At 50.0% G+C, this 22,386-nt stretch overlaps 1 protein-coding gene across 1 annotated transcript in view; it reads right to left on the reverse strand.

Moving 5' to 3' along the window:
* Positions 1-780: 780 nt before the first annotated feature.
* STX8 (syntaxin 8) overlaps positions 781-22,386 on the reverse strand; it is an 86,193-nt gene continuing 64,587 nt past the window's right edge. The window contains exon 8 of the mRNA XM_079323185.1: positions 781-1,833. Within this exon, the coding sequence (XP_079179311.1) occupies positions 1,766-1,833 (68 nt within the window). The 3' untranslated portion in view covers positions 781-1,765. The remainder of the gene's footprint in view (positions 1,834-22,386) is intronic.

Genomic DNA, 22,386 nt, shown 5'->3' on the forward strand with positions numbered 1-22,386 from the left:
AGGGGGCAGGGCTGGAGCTCTGGGCCTTTCTCTCCACCATGCTCCTCTCCCCACTCCAGTGCCCTCCCCAGGAGCACAAAGACAGGGAAATGCTCTCTGGGGCCAGGGCACAGCAACTCCCACAACAGGTGAAGAAGAGAAGCTATGGATCCCTGGGAATGCTCAAGGTTAGACTGGACAGGGCTTGGAGCAACCTGGGCCACTGGAAAGTGTCCCTGCCCATGGCATGAGATTTAAAGTCCTTCTGGAATTCTGTGTATTCCTCAGGAGCTCCCTGCCTCTGCTTCCTGCAGAATTCCATCTTCTTCCTTGGCTCTCATCCTCAGAGCCTGGAGTGATGGGGTCCAAGATCCAGCCAACACCTGCACCCTGCAAGGAGACAACTGAGGATGATCTGTAGTCACCAAACCATTAACAAAGGGGGCAGTGCCCAAGCCCAGTCTGGGGAAGCTGAGTCCAGAAGGGCAGAAGGGATTTGTGCCAGCCAAGAGGGGCCAAGGCACCAGGACACCTGGTTCCACCTCCCAGAGCAGTGCTGGATGTGCTGTGTGGGCAGAGGGAGGTGAGTGCCACAGGCAGGTGAGAGCTGGGAAAGGAGACACTAGCTGGGCAGGTGAGGGCCAGCCCTTGCAAGTCTCACAGATCTGTCATCATATACAAAGTCTGACAGAGTAGCTTATTTCCTTCTCCAGAACAGCTCTTAAGATATGGCAGCATTGGATAAATCATTCACAGACAACACAAGATAGTAGAAAACAGTAAAACCCCAGGCAGAGAAACTGTATATAAATGGATCAGCTTTAATCAGTATTTATTGCTTGCTCTATTAATCCTGAAATCAAACTGGCATGTGTAACAAAATAATTATTCTCTTGGCCAGAAGCAAACATTTAATACTTCTTTTTCATTTTCATTAGTTTTGAAATAGGTAATCTTTCCTCTCAGCTGTAGAAGGGTGTGAGAAGCTGTCAAAGAAGAGGCAGAGCTCAGTGAGGACGTTAATTCTGGTGCATCTCCTGAGCCAGGCTGGCAGAGCCCCTGGGAGCACACTCTGGGGGCTCTCCACTCTCACAGGCTGGGCTGAGTCCTGTTGCTGTTTAACTCCCACCCCTGGAGATCAGTAACTCACCAATGATTCCACCCCTGGAGATCAATAACTATCCCTGGAGATCAATAACCCACCAATACCCCACCCCATGGGCTGAGCACTGACTCAGTCACCAGTGGTTCTGTGCAGCCCACGGGGGTCCTGCAGGGCTGTCCCTTCCCAACCTGTGAGAATCCAGATGCAGTCATTCCCCAAGGCTATTCCTTGAAAACCATGGAGCATGTTCTCTCTGAAGCAGGGATCCTGAAGCAGGGGAACATTGCTGTTCTCCAAACCATTCCTGGATTTTGGTGTTTGAAGCCCCTGGGATGTCTGAGCTCAGGAAGATGGGCAGGGCAGCAGCACCAGTGTGTCCCCAGATGCAGGAGCAGGAGAGGTGGGTCCATCCTACAGCTGCAGCTGCCTGAATGCCAGAGGGAGGAGGGAAGAATGGGACAAAATCCTCTTTTCCCCCCGAAATTCTCCAGGTCCCTCAGAGCTCCCCAGCCATGCTCCAGGGAGAACAGGGTCTGCTGGATGCTGCTTCAGCCTGCTGCCATGGAGTCATTCCCAGCTGTGGAGTTCATTCCCAAGGATGGAGCGAGTTCATTCCCAGCACAGGAGGTGCCTGCACACAGCAGGTCCCTCCCTGGAGCCCTGGAGCAGCTCCAGGTGGGGTTAACCTGTCGGCCAGAGCGCGACCACGGCGATGGCGACGAGCAGCAGCACGATCACCACCAGCATCCCTGCAGGAGACACAGAGGGTTAGGCTGCTGCCTTCTGCACTTCCTGATGGCTTCTGACATTGAATTCCTCCTCCCAGCTGGGAAGGATTGCCCCTGCTCACCCCTGACAGGCCTGCACTCTGGGGTCCTGAGCAGAGGCCTGGACCCAAACCCCCACTGGCAGAGCAGTTCCTTCTCTTCCTGACCCTTGCAATCAGTATTTTCCAGCAGTGCCTGTGGAGTATCTTCCTATCTGAACATCTGCTGTGGAAACATCAAGGGAGGTGTTTAACTCACAGCCAGGCTGGTGGAACTTTGCTAGAATCTCTCTGTACCATCCCACTGGGGCAAAGGATTATTCTGGAGGAAATCCAAGCTGCACCAGGAAATTGTTTCCAACACAAAGTACTCTGTGCAGAGCTGGGCTTTCAGGCATGTACCTGATTTGGGGAAACAGGGATCATCCAGCTCTGGAGAGAATCCCACAGCACTGTGCCCCAGCTCTGCCTGTGACTCAGTGTGCCCCATCCTGCCCCAAAACCCACTGGATCCCTACAGAAGTTCATGACAAACGAGATCCTACAAAATGAGATCCTCCTCCCTTCTTAACTCCCCATTTCCCAGCAGGAACTCTCCCATTTCTCTCCCATTTTTTAGAGGAAAGGAAGAAATGTTTTATGAAAACATCCTGGATCCACCTCCCAAACCACCCCCAATAAACAAACTCCTTACCCAGCTGGATCACTGTGCTGGGCACTGGCATCACACCCATGGGCATTCCCTGGGCTTAAATGCTTTTAATTGAGAGGCTTTTATTTGTGTTCAGTATCTGCTGTGAGCTGTCTCCCTGCCCCAGCTGAGGGAATGCAGAGGGTTCCAAGAGTGGAAAACCTGTCCCTTCCTCTGCTCTGCTCACTAAGGACTATTACTCAACCACTTACAGTATTTACAAGTCCAGCTCATGGCAATTAAAAAAGGATGTATTGAAATAAACTCCTCTTTCCAAGCTGGAAAAGGATATTAGACACTGGGTTTTGTAAATAGTGTCATGTTTTCTGTGCAGAAACTGTTCCTCTGCCAGGGGGCCAGGATTTTTTTCCAGGGAAATAAGAGTTGCCACCAACAGTATTTTTTTTCTCTTATGCTCAGCTGAAACCATTTGTGATCCCACCCAGGCCTGGCCCCTGGCAGTGAAGCCACTCCCCCTGTCCTGTCCCTCCATCCCTTGTCCCCAGTTCCTCTCCAGCTCTCCTGGAGCCCCTTCTGGCTCTGGAAGGGGCTCTGAGCTCTCCCCAAAGCCTTCTCCTCTCCAGGCTGAACAGCCACGACTTTCTCACCCTTTTAGTCTCCTATTTTTTACACCTTAATATACATTTTGGAGTTTTCAACAGAGCCAGAAGCAAATAATTTGCCTAAATAGGGAAGAAGTAAGATCTGATAAAGCTGCCACATTCCGATTCTCTGTTATGTTTGCACTGGAGGGAGAAGTTTTAGAGAGTGCAAATCCTTCACACAGTTTCAGTGTAACAGAGTTTATGGACTCCAGCAATTAAGAGACAACCGAGATCAGCTGCTTGGAAAATACTCCATAGGTGTGAATTAGTAATGATCCAGAGGGGAGTTAATGGGTGCAATTATTCTTTGACGAGTCCCAAGAAAAACTGCACATAAACCCCATATTATTCCCCAGCAGGAAGAGGCAAAGGTGGGGGACTAATAAAGGATTGCTAATGGGCAATGCTGAGTGAGGGAACTGCAGGGCAGGGAGAGGGGACAGCAGGATGGCCCAAACCTCCTGGAAACAGACTGGCACTAAGAACCTGCAGTGGCCAAGTGCTCTCCTTGTGCCAGCTGTCAGCAGAGCTGCTGATCCCAGGGACACCAAACCAGGAGCACACAGCACACACATCTCCTGCATGAGACAGAGCAGATGTTACACACATTTCCCCCCCTGTACCACAGAACAGCAGATTAGAAGGGTCTGAAGGTTTTAAACCTGGGTGTTTCATGTGCTTTCCCCACAAAAGCTGTGGATGGGATCTGACAGGAATCCTGCATTCTGAGCTCCCTGCCTGCTTTGCCTTTTTTTGCTCAAATGCTATGAAATATAAATATTCCCCGTGACAAGCAACCCTCAAAGAGAAGTTCAGGAATCAAAGCCATTCTTAAAGTCAACAGGAGTCGGAAGAGAACAAAGGAAAGATTCTCGTGCAAAAGGAATCAGTGCCAGGAATACAAATCCAAACTGCATCTCTCAGGGAAAGGTGGGAAGCAGAAATCTCTGTGCAATTACAGAGCAAATAATTAAGGCAGGCTGGAGTAAATGCCATGCTCCTGCAGCTCTGGGGCAGTGCTCAGCTGCTGATCCAGCTGCTGAGGAGCAGGGCAGGAATGCAGGGAGCACATTCCCAGCTGGCCCTGAGTTCCAGGGCATGTTCCATGGCAGGATGGGATCACCCCAGCACTCTGGAACTCTGGCTCTGCAGGGCTTGATGTCACTGCTGAGCTCAGATGCTCCTCTGCTCATGCCCCCAGTCCCTGGCTCAGGGGGGTTCAGTGCTCCACATCTCACCAAACCTTTTCCAAATAAAGATCCCATTTTTAGATACAAGACAGAAAGAAAGGGTTAAATTATATGTAATTTAGGTTAATATTGCTCTTTGGTCTTTCTCAGCTGCTCTGTCCAGCCCTGAGGGCAGAGGACCTGGGGTTCACACCAGCCCAAGTGCCCAGGCCATCCCCTCTCCCCAGGATTTGTCAGCTCTGAGGGTCACTGGTTTGGGGTTCCTCAGGGACACCCTTCCCACTGATTTATTCCCCAACCACCAACTTTCCAGCTTGGGTTCACACAGAAAAGCAAACTCGAGGTTCAAATCCACCTGGAGGGCAACCAGCAGAGGAATGTCCACCCCAGCTGGCACCTTGACCAGGGCAGATGCTCAGGGGTGATGTCCCCTCTCCATGGATGCCCAGCCCTGGATTCTATTCCAGCCTGGAAGCAGATTGGTGGGACAGCTCCTCCCCACAGGGAGAACCTCTCCTATGGGCAGGTTTGGCCAAAGTGATTCCATCTGTCATCCCTAAATCCACCCCAGCTGGAGCTGGGGAAGTGGCAGTCCTTGGGTGAGATGGGTGCTTCTGTGGGCTCAGGACTGGGATATTCAGAGAGCAAACACAGCCACGTGGTCATTGAGTCCTGGGGACTCAAATAAATGCTGATTTCAGCCCATTAAAAAAAATATCTAAGGCATGTGCATGTGTGTGTGTGGCCAAGTCCTCTGCCCTGACTTCAGAAGCTGCAAGGTTGCATCCAAATCCATTTCAACAATGTCCACCTTGCATCTGGCAAATGTCACCCCAAGAATGAGATGTGCCCCTGGCAATGCCCTGGCTCTGTGCCTGCAGAGAGGAGGTGCAGGGAAGGGTGCCCTGCAACAAGCCCTGAGCATCCCCCAGCACTCTGCCAATGAATATTTCTGGGAACAGCAGATGTCCTTGGGGTTTCCCCAATCTTTCCTGCTGATTTGAGTGTAGTGTCATTCCCAGGTTCCACACTGGTGTCTTTTATAGATAATAAAGTAATAATAAATAGCATGCTTGGACTTTAAAGAGCCTGTATAGCATTACATTATCTGGGAAAACCAGCTTGGTTTAGGCCAAGGAAGTTATATTCCCACAGAACTGTCTATCCAGAAGTTTATGAATAAGTCTTCTTTTATAAGGGACACGGAGCAGTAACTTATAAACACATAATCGTTGTTTTATAGGGCAGCAGAGGCAGGGCAAGGATGGGAGCTTCAGCAAGGGGCTGCAGAGCCTGGCTGCTTTCCTCGAGGACTTCTCTTTAATATCACAGTTTTAAAGAACCCAAATTTTATCTGCTGTTTCAATAAGTTAATCTTAAGCCCGTGTTGCCAGATATATGGCAGAAACCCTGCCCAGAACCCTTCAAAGCCCTGCTTTTGGAGGCAGCAGAGAACCAGCTCAGAGGCTGGCTCTGAAGCCTCTGCACATACCTAAAGCACTACTTTCACATGGCAAGCACCCCAAGAAATCCATCTTGCTGTCCTTTCTGCTCCCTAAAAAAAAGAGCCAAACACTTTCTCCCCAAAAGCCATAAAAATCCTTTCCCTCTAACATTCTCCCCGTGCCGGGTATTCAATTTGTGCTGCATTAAGAAGCACTTGAACAGAAATCCCACACCATGGAGCTGGCTTGTGTGTAAATACAGCCCTGATTCCTACACCTGCAGCACTGAACCCACCTCTCTGGAGGTTTTGCTTTATTAGTTTTGTGACAGCCAAATGTTTTCTTGGGCGAGAGGGCCGGGGAAAGGCTCCCCCCGAGCCCCCCCGCCCACAGGAACCCGGCCCTTATTGCTTTTGACCTTCCTTTTCAACTGCTCTGCCTGCAGAAATTGAACACTGCTATTGTACCTCTCAGCCCTGACATCAAAATCATTGGCAGTTCTCAGAGAAATCAAGACCAGGCCCGGCGAGAGGTTATTAAAGGCTCCAAATGTTCATGTGTTTCATTGGGTCTAGAGGAGGGGGAAAAAAGGCACTTCTCAAAAGAGCTGAGCTCCCTGGAAACAACAACTATTGCATTATTAATTCCTTATTTGGAAGAAAGAAAAGCCCAGGTCATTCCTATGTGAGATGAAAAAACTTTTGGTCTATGAGTTATTGCACATTTGGAGCTGTTCATGCCATGCCAGATTAACCTGAAGAAACCATTTATCTGAGGCAAAGGTGCAGACTTTGTTTATGCACATGAACTCCTCAGTCAACATTATTTCACATGCTAGAAATTGCATTTTTGTGGGGTTTGGTCATCTCAGGTTGGAGATAGGATTCCCTCTGGGGCACACAGATGGGTTTGGTGCTAACACAAGCTTTGATCAGGGCCTGGAGATCCCTACTGACAGAAGGGCAAACAGAGTGGGGCTAAAACCCAGCAGGATGAGAATCATCACTATCAGAAAACAATGTCAGATTAACCCCAGAAGCAGCGTGGAGTGAGTTTTCATCCAAACCTTTATGACTTCAGCAATTGAATAATCCCAAACTTTGGGTCCCAAACCCCATGTGCAGCCTGGCTGAGGGCAGGTAAGCGAGCTAAGTGTTTCTCTTGATCCATTATTGTTATACTTCAATTTGCTTCTTTTTTAATCTATTTTTCAAATTACAGATGCATGTCAGGTAATGCCCTGAACTGCTTCCAAGCACAACTGCACCAAAATCCCAAATTCCTTCAAGGAGCAGCACAGACCCAGCCTCACCAAGAGCTTGGGGCTTTGGGCACAGCCTCCAGCTGCTGCTCGTGTTCCAGCAGCCCTACTGCTCAGCTGCTCCATGGGGGGGTCAGCTCCTGCCTCTGCAAGGCTCAGCCCCAATGGTTTGAGGTGCCACATCTGCCTGTGTGTCTATGAAAGAACTCCTGCACTGCCCTGAGAACCAGAAGTCAGGAAGGGCAGCTCAAAGCCAGGAAAATTACCCATGGAAATTAGGAAATTTAAATTATTTTACCTACTGAGCCACCAGAAGTGAAGCTCAGAGACAGGCAAGACATTTGTTTGGAGCTGAAGACAAGGCAAGAGCACAGCAAGAACTGAACTGTCACAAGTTTTAACTTCCAGAGGAGTCTGTGGGAAAAGGAACACTGAGCTAAATTTGTATCTCCTTTAAATAGCAGCAGGTAGCTGGAAGAGGACAATAGTGGAAAAATGGTTCATGTACCTCTGAGACACAATGACTGAACCAGAGAGCTTTAGAGCAATCCACACCCCAACACCTTCTGCAAAAATATTGGCTAATAAAATCATTTCCTGGACTCACCATGGCATTAAGAGCAGGTGTGAGAGGCAACAGCTTCCCCAGATGACTCCCCATCCCAAAAACTCCAAATCAACCCCAAACTGGCAACCTCAACCCATCTCTGTCTGTTCTGAGGGGTGGGCAGGGCAGAGCTGTGCAGACCACCCAGATCACTTGGCAAAGCCCCAAACTGGAACCGTCCTCATGGTTTTTCCTTTTGTTCTTCTGGAGTGACTTCACACACTTTCCTTGCTTGGCCCTCACCATCATCATACTCTTTCCAGCCCCAAAGGTCATCAGCAGATGTGGCCACTGGATTTCTTTGCATGTGGCTTATTTTTCTTCCTCTTTTTTTAATTAAACAGGCACACACAGACACGGAGTTTCCAACTGTCCTTCCTCCAGACTCTGGGGCATCCTTTCCCTTACATCAGGGACACCAAGGAACAGGAGCAGCTGAGGAATACTCAGCATTTCTGAGCAGCTTGGAATGGGACCTGTGGAAGTTTCACAGACCTCATGTGCACTGAAGGTTTCCCAGGATAAAGGAAACAAAACAGCTCAAACAGAGCACAAAGGTTCTAAAAATCCCATATTTCATATGAGGGTCACTCAGTTCACTCCAGTGAAACCAAGCCAGCTGTGCCACCTGAACCCTTGTGCTCTGCAAAACCAGCAGGAAGGGTGAGAAAGGACAGGTTTAACTGGGATATCCCATCTCCACCAGAAGATATCCCCCCACGCCATAGCAAGGAGGAACAGAAGGGTTTGCCATGAACTGTGCCATGAACCTTCATGAACTGTGCTGGGGAGAGCAGCTGGGATCGGGGTAGCAGGACGGCCAGGGAAAGCTCTCCTGGCAGGAACATAACACCTCAGGGAACCCAAGGGCTTCCAATGGAAAATCCAGCCAGGTGGGACCTTCTGCAGCTCCAGTCACTGAAGAGGCTTCTCAGTGCAAACGGGGGAGATTGACCAGCCCTGGCTGCAGGAGCCACCAGCCTGGGCCAGTCCCAGGATGGGGCTGTGTCCTGAGGGCTGGGGTTCCTCCCAAATCTGAGCCTCCATGGGCTTCCCCAGCTCAGCCTCCCTGCCCACCCTGACTCCTGCAGGGGCTGCAGGAGTCCAGCCCAGCTGGCAAACTCCAAAAGGTTTTCCTGAAAGGAAGGGTCACAGCCCAGCTCTGCTACCTGCAGCAGGCTGGCAACAGGCAGAAGCTGTGACAGATGATCTCAGCAGGGAGCTGCATCTCCTGCACCACTTTCTCCACTAAAAACAAATGGGCAAAGAAAAATAATCAAATGAAAGGCCAGCTCTGCTGGCCTGGCACAGAAGGGACATCTGCCCACGTCCATCTGCCACCAGCCCCACACCCCAGCTTTGCTTTTGGTGGGGTCACTTTTCTGCCTGAATTGCCCCACCAGGACACCAGGGCCAGACAGGGAAAAAGGTGGGAACATGGGGAGAAGGAGCAGGCAACCACCAGCTCTGCTTAGACGCATCACTAAATTGTCCCATCAGGCTCTTAAGGATTTTCTTTTGCCTCTGCCTTTGTTTTTCACTCTGGCAAATGCTGGGATTGCTCCCTCCCTACTTACATGGACGTACTACAGCACAAAAACATTTCAAAAATGTTTCAAGCATCACATGAGAAAAATAAACAAGAAATACAAATAATCACAGCTCAGTCAAACAAACAGAAAAACAGCAACAACCCTGCAGTTTTGCTGATCCATCTGAACCTGCAGGACAACCTCCCCAGCAAGAAGAGCCTAGAGCACCACAAAGATCATACTGTGTTCATATCAGTCATTTAAGGTCAGATTAAGTGCTCCTGAAGGCTGGTCCATGTGTCTCCAATTTTCCAAAGTGCCCTGCTCGCCCAGGAATTGTAGGGACTTTTGAAAATGGGCTGCTGGCTCCTGAGAGCCCAGGATGCTTGACTGAGTGGTCAGGAGGGCTGAGATTTCCATACAAATTGCAAAGCTCCTAAATGGCTTCCTCAGCACAGGGCCGGGGGTGGAAATGGGAGAATATTGAATGATTAGTTCCTTATGGCTCCCACATTCCTGGAGCATATTTCTTGCAGTCCCTGGAACACTCCTGCATTCTTGATTGCAAAATGGCAATAAGTGATTTCCTTTAAAAGCCTTGTCTTTTATTGGAATACTAAAAATACCCCACTAGCCCCACTGCAGTGCACTCTCTCTCTTTCCTGGACAGGCCCCATCAACCCTGATGTATTCTATTTTGAAGACAGCAATAAACATTTCAGCATGGGCCATTCCATCCACTTCATAATAGATCTTGCATTTCCAGTGGAGCCCTTCTAGCACCATAAATCATCTTTACACAGACTTAAGTATGAGAAACTCCAGCTCAAAACCAGTACTTTTTTTCTTTTCAGAAATTAAGAATGGGCACAAACCAGTCAGGAATAAAATGTGTGACAACTTTAAACATGAAACCACTGGGCTGAGCCTGTAAAGCAGGGCGGCTGCAATGGTCAGAACCACACTGAGCAGTGCTGCTCCAGTCAATCCACTTGACACAAACCTTGGTGGGGTGAAATTCAGAAAAAATTCCCTGCACATCCACTCCATCCAAACAAACAGGCTTTCAGATCTGGGAGATCTGGCTTTCAGATCTGGCTGCTGCTGATTTTAAAAGCCACAGATGAAGATTAATGACACTGCACGCCTGAACTGCTTCCACACACCCAAAACTCCTTTTGTTTTTCCATCCATACGGACTGGAAGCCCAAACTGTTCTCCCCTCTGCTCATGATGTCCCTCTCCATCTGCTCCAGACCTTGGAGAACAGCTCAGACACAATTCCAGGTACACAGCAAGGAGGCTGGACTGAGGTCCTGGCTGAGCCCAGGAGATTCTCCAGGAACAGCAGTTGAGCAACCACGACCAAGAACTGTGACAGGAGCAGCCAGCCCCGCTCAGCCTCCACCAGCAGAGCCCTGCAGGAGGCAGCAGGGATGGAATTCCCAGGCAGCAGTGGATGGGGTCCCCAGAAAGGGGAGGTTTGCAGGATGAGCTGCCCAAGCAGCCCTGAGCTGTTCCCCCACACGGTCACTGCTCTGCACACCAAGGGCTCTGCTGGGAACCTGACCTCAAACCTGCGGCTCACACCTTCACTCTGCTCCAGCCACTTCCCTGGAGTCTCTCCAGCCCCTCAGCACAGGCTGATCCCCAGGTGCTGGGTGAAACACAAGCTGCAGCCCTCACCCAGCACAGCCCAGCACAGGGATGTGGCTATTGCTCCACAGTCCCAGAGGAAAGTGAACCTGACTTTGGTGTTGTGGCTGGACAATCCCATCACTGCTGGCACTGGATGGCAGCTCCTGTTCCATCCAGCCAGCAACAGGCTTTGCTGGGCATCAGCTTCCCTTTCTCGGGTGAATCTCACCTCATGGAGCCCTTCCCCACCTGCAGCCAGGGTCTACAAAGCAGCAGCTGCTTCTGTGTCAGGAATTCTCCAGGCAGGCTGACAGAAACTGAAACCATTTGTCACAAGTGGTATTGGTGCTCAAATCAATACAATTTCACCTAAATGTTTATAGAGCCACAAGAGAAGATGCCAAGGTTTTTTTTTTTCAAGCATTCATTTTCAGTTGACTCATTCCATGAATTTTATCTGGGTGAATCTCCTACTCCAACAGCAGGATCTGGTGACCACAGCAAGGACATGCTCTGGAGTCATCATTCATAAAACCATCCAAGGAAATGGGTCATGGAAGGTTCTAGTCCAACTCAATGCCCCAAGCAGGATCACTTAGGGAGCTGGGCTTGATGATCCTTGTGGGTCCCTTCCAACTTAAGATATTCCATAATTGCACAATTCCAGGATCAGGCTCAGGTTGCTCAGGGCTTTGTCACCCTGAGCCTTGGAAACGCCCAAGGCCATGGAGCTGTGGAGGGAGCCCACACCCTGGATTCCCTGGGAACCCACCCAAAGATGTGCCCATTGCTCCACAAGGCAAGGCACTTCCCAACCCACCAAAGCTGCTTAGGGGAGCTCAGCACAGCAGGGACAGAATGCTTGGAGTGGGAAAGTGCTTTCACCTCAAACACAACCCTAAGGAAAGGAAAAAGTCCTGGCATCTTCCTGGCTGGATCTTTAAACATTCAGGTGAAACTTGCTTGATTTTAACATCAATACCACTTTGGATTAAGAGTGTTTCACCCCAGTTTCTGCAGGGGTGCAGCAGCCTGCCTGAAGAATTCTTGACACAGATACAGCTGTTATTTTGTTGAGAATTGTGTTTTCACAACTCAAAGAACAATCCTGCTTTTAGAAACTTGCTCAACCTTTGGCAATGCAGCCTAATCAGCAGAGAAAACTGCAGAAACCAGCAACCAAATACTCCTTATTAATACCATTTACAGCTGCTAACAACAAGAACCTTCTAAAAATGCCAAGGGAAACAGGGTGGGTGAAACAATCCCTTGCAAACAACTGAGCCAACATACACAAGAATTGTGATAAGAAATTAGGTTTGACTTGCACAATCACTTTAAAAGTTTTTGGAAAAAAGAGTCTGAAGAGCAGGAGGCTGATAAAATAACAGAGTTCAGTAGCAATGTGAAAATTTCATGGAGCAGGGAATTCAATCCTTGCTGAATTCTTGACATCATTTAGATGTTAACAGAAGTTTCTTCTCCAAAAAAAGAAGACAAGGCATCTCTTAAAGCCCACACACAGATCTCTGACTCCTATATGCAGAGTACTATACAGAACTATTTTGGTTTTGGATGACTGCATTGTCTCATGTGTCAGGATGACTATTTGATTTTCTTTTATTTTTTAATTTCAGCCTCGAGCAGAGCCAAACCTGAACAATTTATGCATGTGAAGTGCAAGAGGTCCCCTCGCATTTTGTGTCAAAAAAAAAAAAATAAACCCGAGAAAAAAGAAGAGAAAGGAGGAGGGAAAACCCACAGTATCATTTCATCTCTGTACCTTCCTAAAACCTGAGAAGTTAATAAGCTCTTAACTGCAGTTCCCTGTTTTTGCCTCCCCAATGACAGCTCCAAGCTGCCCCAGCAGCTGCACAGTAAAAGCCTTCAAAGGAAAGAAGGAAATTTCTGCTCTGAGAACAGTGTGCTGAGGAGCCCCTGGCCAGGGTGACAGGAGCAGGGCAGAGCTGGTGACACTGCCATGGGCACAGCTCTGCACCCCAACTGCCAGTGGAGACTGTCCAGCAGCCTCAGGAAAGCACTGGGAGAACCTGCAGGATGATGAAAGAAAAAGAAAAAGAAAAAAAGAAAAATTTTTCTTTTTTTTAAAGAGACCAAGATGGTTTGGAAAACCTTCTCTGGTGCCCACAGCAGCTGTGGCTGTCCCTGGAACCCTGGCAGTGCCCAAGGCCAGGCTGGACAGAGCCTGCAGCAGCCTAGGACAGTGGAAGGTGTCCCTGCCCATGGCAGGGGTGGCACTGGATGGGATTTAAGGTCCTTCCCCACCCAAACCACTCTAGGATTCTATATTTTGCATCCTATTTTCCTTCTGGAGAACATTTCCTTTTGTCAGCTCCTTAAGGTTATTCCCAGATATGTGTGGAGGTTGACAGAGAAAAAAAGATAAATATGGAAAGTTAAGGAAAAGAGATCTGTGTAAGGATTGGAGCCTGCTATCAAACAAACAATCAGCATAAAAAATATTTGGGAGCCATAAGCTGCCTGATTTACTAATTTCTCTTTTTTTTTTCCTGGAGTCTAATTCTATGGTTAAACCTACAGAGCTTTTCCTCTCACACTACCAGGGGAGAAGAAACCCTCCCAGCAAGAGGCACATAAATCTCCCTGGATCATTTGTCTGAATCCTGCTCCTGCCCAAACACGGGATGCTCCATATGCTTTTGCAATAGCTCTGCTTTGATAGAATTACCAGGACTGTCCCTTATTAATCATGTTGCCACTACAAGTCCCTCTGGAGTGTTTGCTTATCCCATTCTTTTCCAAACTCTTCCAGCTTCCTCTTCATTTATTAAAAGCTTGCTGAAGATGACCACAGTTAAAGCAAATCCCTGCTACTACAGAATAGAAGGGAAAATAAGGGAGGAGAGAGGGAAAAATCGCCTTTAACCATGACTTTTCCTCTATTCCCAGAAGAACCTCCCCCAAAACACTGGTTTCAGTCTCTGTTTCCCTGCTTGAGGAGCCTGAACCACGGCTATTTAAGGTAGCATTAAGATTCAAGGAACACTTTCCTGGATGTTACTGTTAGAGCCGAGATCATTGGAAGAAATTTGGTATTGGCTCAATCCTCCAGTGCCCGAAATCAATGAGCTTATTGCAGCCTGTAAAGTGTTCTGAAGTGCTTTGCTGGCCGGGGAACAAAGCCCTTGGCACCCCGCAGGACTGAACCCTGCTGAGGTGCAAGGCGTTTCCAAACACTCCCAATTAACTAAAAGAATCCACAATTAAGAAAGTGGCAGTCCCTGGGCTGACAGAAGAAAGGGAATGTTCAGCACAGCACGCAGCCTCCACAATGCGGCACGGGAGCGGGAGGCGGCCAAGGGAAGGTGGGGGTGAAGAGCAGGAGCTGCTGGGAACTGCTGCCATGCTGGCCTTCCCAAATCCCTGTCCAGGGTGGCAGCACCACGGCGGCAGCTGGCCTGAGCTGAGCTCCAGCCCCTGCCCTGCCCCTGGGAGGCTCCATGGATGGCATGGCTGGGAATGTTCTGCTGCTGCCAGCACTCACCTCCATTCCCATCCCAGACCTGGGGGATGTCACAGACCAGCCATGGCTGGGAATGTTCTGCTGCTGCCAGCACTCACCTCCATTCCCATCCCAGACCTGGGGGATGCCATGGATCAGCCATGGCTGGGAATGTTCTGCTGCTGCCAGCACTCATCCCCATTCCCCATCCCAGACCTGGGGGATGCCATGGATCAGCCATGGCTGGGAAGGTTCTGCTGCTGCCAGCAGTCATCCCCATTCCCTATCCCAGACCTGGGGGATGGGCTCCAAAGGAGGGGGATCTGCAGTGCACAGAAAATGCTGCCTAGGAAAGCTTCCCACCAACTCCACGTGGGCTCTGATTGGGAAGATCCCCATTTATCCCCCAGATTTTACTTTGTTTTGAGGACTCTGCTGTCTGTAAAGCATTAACTCAAACCAAGTGATACAATTCTGCTAAAATTACACTTCTAAGCCAACGACATCTTTCTGAGTCACAAAACAAATATGCCTTTCCATGCACTTTTGGAATTGCAACATGGATTTCATTCTGATTTTCTCTCAGCTCATACAGAGTTTACATAAATGATTTTTCATGTTTATCTTTCCTCATAAAAAACCACTGATCACGGTGCTATGCTAACAAAAGCAGGGCTCAGCCAGGCATGGGCAGCAGGGAGAGGCCCCTTGGCTCCCTGGGCTCTCCCTGGCCCTGCAGACAGGAGCCCAAGCAGCTCCAGCTGTGCTCAGGTGAATCCTCCTGCATGCAGCCATTCCCTCTGGGAACTGCAGCAAAGCCCTGGGGAAGCTGTGCAGAGCACTGCACGAGTCTCCCAGGTAGAGAACTCCTGCCCACCTCTGCCCCAAGGCTGCTTCCTGAGAGCCTGAGCACAGGGAGCAGGAATGGGGCCATTCCAAGGGGCTCTGAGCTCCCCTGGGGCTGTGACCTGCCCAGCACAGGAGCAGGAGCAAAGACAGCCCTGGATCCCTGCAAGTGCCCAGGCCAGGCTGGACAGAGCTTGGAGCACCCTGGGAAGGTGGAAGGTGTCTCTGGCCATGGCAGAAGTGGAACAGGGAGATCTTCATGGTTCTTTCCAACCCAAACCAGTCTGTGATTTTGTGATTTGTGAAATCCCAAATAGGCTGGAAACCAGAAAAATCAAACCAGCTCAATTTTAAGAAGATGGAGCTGAACCCCAACATCTGCATCCACCTTTGTGGCAGCTGGAGACCAGAGCAGGGGGTGAGAGTCTCCCTGCCCTGCAGCACAAAAAGCTCTCCAGGACAGCCCCACCTCTGAGGCACCCAGGGGAAAAGTGACACCATCACTCCTTCCTGGTGTCACCCTGCAGGGCTGAGTGTGAATGACTCTCAAGTCATGCTAAAAGATTTTCTTTTTTTTTTAAGGTTTCATCAACTCCTGCCTCAATCACTTCAAAAGCCCCATGCTGCACACGAAGCATTACAGCAGGAATAAAGTCATCTGCAAATGGTTAATGAAATGCATATTAGGTGCAAACCACTGGGACTGCAGGGACATGCCTGGCAGGGTTTGATTTCAAGCAAGCCACAGAACATGTCAGTAATTTAAAATAAAACCTGTACAGTTTATCCAGTGCTTCAGCCTCTCTTTGTGCCTCTGCTCCCATCCCAGCCAGCACAGGCTGACCACGTATTACAGAGCCCATCTCCAAGCAGGAATTTTACTCACAATGTTTGGCTTTAGGAGTAGGCAAATTAAAAACAGAGATGAAGGGATGTTTATCCTTTTATTTTAACCACAATCAAGGTTTGCTAAGAGGGAATCCTAATAAAATTTTAAAGGCAACATTTCTAATGGAGCATCCTTAATTTTAAAATGAAGAGATGGATGCAGTGATTAGTTTCTGCTTGCTAGCAGTTTTTCTTTTTCTTTTTTATTTTTTTTGTTATTTCGATATTGTTCACTGTGGTTTTCATGGCTTTGGGGAGAGGTTTTTAGCAGGATCAGCTGCCAAGAACATCTCCCAGTTAGCTGCTTTGGTCATCAGTCAGTAGCTGCCATTAACACAGCAGCTTCTATCTGCAAATCCAATAATTCTACAGCTACCAAACATCATTTTCCCTCGAGATTAGTTTTGGTGGAGAAAAACATCCTTTGGAAGGCAAACCTTTTTTTTTTTTTTTTTTTTTTTTTTTTCCAGTATTTTAGCTATCAAAACACATGGTGCAGCCTGGAATAGAGCTGCCCATAAAAGCTCTGCTCCTCAGCCAGCAAACATGGGAAACCACCAACTCCAGCTGCTCCAATTAACTCCCAGCATCTTCCTCAGAGCCCAGACAATCCCGGGCTACTTGTCATGCAAACAACCTGGGAGCTTCATTCTCCTGGCATGGCAAGAGGAGGGGTAAATGACTGAGCTAAGTAGATTACTGGGGAAGGAGTCACACTCAGCAGCTTTATGAGATGATTAGAGCCTGGGAAACTCACACCCCAAATCCCCCGGCCCTGATAGTGCACATTCATTACCAGCTCCAGGATCCACCCCATCAGGAACCTTCCTGGCAGCATTCAATACACATTTCCCAATGAACTTCCCTTTAGCTGTTCCCCCCGCCAAAGAGGAAGATTGTGTTCAAAATTTTACAGGGGAAGAAGCTGCAGCAGCATTTAGCAAGGCAGCAGTTTGTGGTAGAACAAGTCTTTTCAGAAAATCATCAGTGTTTTTGGAGTGAGCCTGGGACCAGCAGCATCACCCAGAGCAGTGATAAGAACCCCCATGGGCAGCTGGGGCTGCACAGGAATGATCTGTGCTGAGCACTCAGCAAACCCAGCCCAGCACAGCAGCTGGGAAAAGAATCCCACTGCGGCAGCAGAGGCAGTGCTGGGGACAGGCTGTGCTCTGGTGGCTCTGGGAGCCCAGCTAGCTCTGCTGCCCCTCCCTGCCCTCATGGTGACGTGGCACAGCACAGGGGCTGAGGGTGGGCACTGCCTGCCTGCAGTACTGGGGCAGCTGGCAGCAAGCCTGACTTTTTGCCAACTCATGACATCGCCAGGAGTGACAGGTTCTGGGAGAGGCTGTTCCAGACAGGGCTTTGTAACAGTTCATGTTACAAAAGACAAAAAAAAAGTTTAACAGGAGTCTATACAGCATTACTCAGCAACCCTAATTATCTCAAAAATTACACACCCCCCCCCCCATTTTCTGGATCTGTACAAAGTAAAGGGTGTAACCCCATCACACTGGAGAAGGTGAGTGTGCCAAGAGTTCTCCCTCCTACCCGAGGTATTTTTATCAGAGAAGTATTTAAAAATACCTCTCAAAGAAAGTCCCTTATGCAAGAAGTTAGACAGCTCAGGATTCCTGAAATACAGTCTGGTTCCACCAAAAGAAACTCCACCACCAGGGATAGTTTCACCCCTGGTACCTAACAGAACAAATTGCACAAAGCCAGTGACCAACCTGATGAGAAGGGCTCAGGTGCCTGGAACCTGCATGGTGGGACAGCTCTAAAGAGGAAAGTACAAGGTTAAGTACTTCTGCTGAGAGAGCTCAGGTCATTCAGCCTGGAGAAGGCTCCAGGGAGACCTTAGAGCTCCTTCAGTGCCTAAAGGGGCTCCAAGAGAGCTGGAGAGGGACAAGGGATGAAGTGATGGCAGGGGGGAATGGCATTAAGCTGAGAGAGAGTAGGTTTAGATGGGAAATTAGGAACAAATTGTTTCCTGTGAGAAACAGAGTGCCCAGAGCAGCTGTGCCCCTGGATCCCTGGCAGTGCCCAAGGCCAGGCTGGACATTGGAGAATCCTGGGACAGTGGGAGGTGTCCCTGCCATGGCAGGGGTGGGATGGGATGAGCTTTGAGGTCCCTTTTCCAACCCAAACCCTTCTGTGATTCTCTGAAGAGCCAAGAGCAGAAATAACACATTTCCTGCCTCCCTGATGAGATGGGGTCCCCCCAGCACCTGGAGTCTCAGGTGAGCCAGCCCAGAGCACTGAGCAGAGCCCAGCAAAGCCAGGCTCAGCTCCCACTGGGCTCTGTGTATCCCGTGCCAAACCAAGCAGACAACTGGAACTTGTCCACTGTAAAACTCACTCAGTCACATCCCATAAAAATACCTGAGTGCTCACCTATTGACACCATTCCCTTCTGGGAGCTGCCACCTCAACTTCCAGGCCATTTAATACCTAAATAATCCCCAATTCCAAGCTCTCTGCTGACTTGGGTTGGGAGGGACCTTAAAGCTCATTCCCACCCCTGCCATGGCAGGGACACCTCCCACTGTCCCAGCTGCTCCAGCCCCAGTGTCCAGCCTGGCCTTGGCCACTGCCAGGGATCCAGGGGCAGCCACAGCTGCTCTGGGCACCCTGTGCCAGGGCCTGCCCACCCTCACAGGATTTTGGGCAGTTGCTCAGCACCTGAACTCAGCTCTCTGTCTCCTCAGGGCTTGCACAGCTCAGAACACAGCAAGCCTCCATGCACCAGCTGCTGATTCCCAGCAGAATCCAAAGCCCTAAGGCCTGGCTCTGCTGAGCCCAGCAGCTCCTTGGACACACTCTGGGCTCAGCAATGCAGTGGCAGACAGGTCTCAGTGGAGCATCCCAGCACAGGAACAGCTTTGCACCACTGGGTAGGGCTGCCTGATCCAAGCTGGAGATATTCCTGTCCAGGACAGTTTCTCTGTTAACCACTAAAATTCACACACAAATATGGTGAGAATGCTCCAGAAAGGACAGAGGAACTCAGGGGAGGAATGAGTTTAATCTGCATTCATGGGCACAGCTGCATCCAGAACCAGAGCCAACAGCACCTCCCAAATACCAAAGCTGATGGCAAACAATTAAACCACTGAATGATGGAAATGGCTCAGAGGACATGGCAAAGCAACCAAGGAAATGTTAATGATGCTGTCCTTGCCACAATAACCAGTAAAGCAGAAGCAGTGGCACTGGGAAAGGTGCAGAAATGAAGGAATTCTAATTCCAGCAAAGGGCCTGAGAGGCAGTGAGAAGTCTGGAGAGCCACTTCTCCCCCACATCCCCCAGCCAGACCTGCAGGTCTAACAAAAACTGGAGATCAGCCTTAAAGCTCTGCCCAGTTCCCAGGGGATCCAAGTGTCTTGTCCAAACACACTGTGCCAAATGTTGCTGTTTCTAGGTCTGAAAACACAGAATGCCCAATTCACAGGAAGAAAGCCCATCATCTCATCTCAGGGAACTGGGAATGTTCCTGTTTATGATACTGCCTTGCCCCATGTTGTAAAATACCCAGCATGAATCATTTGGCACTGCTGCTGTTTTTCTAGAAGGTTTAAATATGGGGCTTCCCCCCTCATTTTTTAGTCTTTAATTCAGTATCAAGGTGGGAAATTAATATTTTTGCATTTTACTTAAATGCCAGAAAAACATTTGCTGCTTTTCTAGCAGGAATGAGTCACTTTGGCTCCAATAAGGTGCTTTTCCAAAGCTTTTTAGCAGCACTGTCACCTTGCTAATGCTCTAGAGCTAAACACAAAACATTGCCTGCTGGGATCCCCCAGACTTTGTAAACACTGGGGTAGAACCAACACATCCCATTCTGCAGGAGCTGGAAACCTCAGAGCTAAATAAAATCTCCAAGCCCAGGGAGAAGCACTAAAGCCAGGAATACCTTCACTTCTAGAGAGGTTATACTTTCCAAACTCCTTGCATTTGGTAGGTTTGGGCCAGTTTTGCAAATATGCCCTCGTGACACACATTGTGCTATGTGAACTCTCACAGGTAATCAGAAACAAGCAGCTAAGGAATAAACACCAGTAAAACTGCAAATTTCCTCTGCCCCATCCATGCTGGACCACAGAGGAAGGGCAGGAGAAAGCAGCTCCCTCCATGCAGGGCAGGACAAATGTAACATCTGAATTACAGCCACAACTGGAGCTCCTCAACTGAGGACAAAAATTCAGGGTGTCTGGATGGTATCCCCATCCTACTCTGCCCATCCTCCACCCCAAATCCCATCCTGGGAGCTCTCCCCAGCCCCCTCCACCAGGTCTAGTCTGTGTGGAAGAAATTCCTCAGCACCCATCACAAACTCTGCCTGGGCTCAGATCCCCAGGCAGCCCCAGCTGCTCCCAGGCCCATCTCAAATGCTTTCTCCATGGGTTATCTGCAGCTTCCCAGACAGGTAAAGGATGAAGACCAAGTGTTTCAGTGTGCATCCAGAGATGTGAGGCATCTCCAGGTGCCAAAAGCCACCTGCAGCTGCTGTCCCTTGGGTTCTTGGCCAGCATCTTTGGGAGGTGATGACTGCAAAGTGTCCAGTCATGAGTCAGCACGAGGAATGGGAGAAACTTCACCAGACACAAAACAGAGAAAGGAATCAGGGAATGCTTTGGGTTGCAAGGGACATTAAAGATCATCTCATTCCACCCCCTGCATGGGCAGGATACCTTCCCCCATGCTCAGAGCTCCATCCAGCCTGGCTCTGACACCTCCAGGGACAGGGAATCCCAAACTCCTTCCACAGAAATGCACTGCCAGGCACCAGCTATGCACAAAGCAGTGTGTGCCCCTTCCTGGGGCAGAGGAAGGATCCTGCACTGACAGAGCCCTTCCCACCCCCAGCAACTGCTGCTGTTCCCCCACACTGGCAGTGGGCTGGAGGGGCTGGATGTGCCAGTGCCAGCCCCACACTAGCAATGTGGCAGGGTGACACCAGGCAGGAGTGGTGGTGTCACTTTTCCCCTGGGTGCCTCAGAGGTGAGGCTGTCCTGGAGAGCTTTTTGTGCTGCAGGGCAGGGAGACTCTCACCCCCTGCTCTGGTCTCCAGCTGCCACAAAGGTGGATGCAGATGTTGGGGTTCAGCTCCATCTTCTTAAAATTGAGCTGGTTTGATTTTTCTGGTTTCCAGCCTATTTGGGATTTCACAAATCACAAAATCACAGACTGGTTTGGGTTGGAAAGAACCATGAAGATCTCCCTGTTCCACTTCTGCCATGGCCAGAGACACCTTCCACCTTCCCAGGGTGCTCCAAGCTCTGTCCAGCCTGGCCTGGGCACTTGCAGGGATCCAGGGCTGTCTTTGCTCCTGCTCCTGTGCTGGGCAGGTCACAGCCCCAGGGGAGCTCAGAGCCCCTTGGAATGGCCCCATTCCTGCTCCCTGTGCTCAGGCTCTCAGGAAGCAGCCTTGGGGCAGAGGTGGGCAGGAGTTCTCTACCTGGGAGACTCGTGCAGTGCTCTGCACAGCTTCCCCAGGGCTTTGCTGCAGTTCCCAGAGGGAATGGCTGCATCCAGGGCTGGGTGCTCTGTGGCACTGCCAGCCCCACTCCAGGGGTGCCCTGTGGCACTGCCAGCCCCACTCCCTACCCTGCAGGGCCATCACAGCACAGACCCATGTTCATGTCCCCACTGTATGGGGTCGAGTTCCACCCATTCCCAGCCCCCTCGGGACAAAGCCTGGGAGCTCCTTAATGAACTCCAAGTGAAAGGCAGCCCTCCAGCATCCCACTGCCACCCCATTTCTACCCCACTACCATCCCACTGCCACCCCATTTCCACCCACTGCCACCCCCCAGACGCCCGCACCCTGCCCTGCAGCCCGGCCCCGGGGGCTGCTCGGGGATTTTCCTGCAGTCAATGGCACTGCCCGGCCTCCTCAGCCTCCTCCCACTCCCCTCTGCTCTCAGACGTGTCTCTGGGACAGAAAGGGAACAAAGGGGCTGCTTGTGTGTCAGGAGCCCTCGGAGGGGCTGTGTTTCACTGCACCCTTCTCCACAGCAGGCCAGTGTCTGGAGAGCTCCTTAGGAGTTTTTGTCTCATTAACATTTCCATGAGGGATTAAAGAATATATTAAAAGAACACCTAGGTACAATTCCTGCTATGAACGGGAACATATAAAAAAACCTGCTCGGATGCCTTTCCCTGATCTCTGGCATTACTGATGGATAAATGTCTCCTCAGGAGAATGGTTTTTATTCCCATCCGAAGTCTCTGCACACACGTCCCAGCAAGCTCCCCTGTGCTTTTCCCTGTTCCTCCCAAGCAGATGCAGGAGCAGCAGCAGGACCGGCTGTCCCTCGGAGCTGGGCTGGGATCAGGGCTCAGGGAG

Source organism: Erithacus rubecula (genome assembly GCF_903797595.1).
Source record: "Erithacus rubecula genome assembly, chromosome: 20".
Taxonomy (NCBI): domain Eukaryota; kingdom Metazoa; phylum Chordata; class Aves; order Passeriformes; family Muscicapidae; genus Erithacus; species Erithacus rubecula.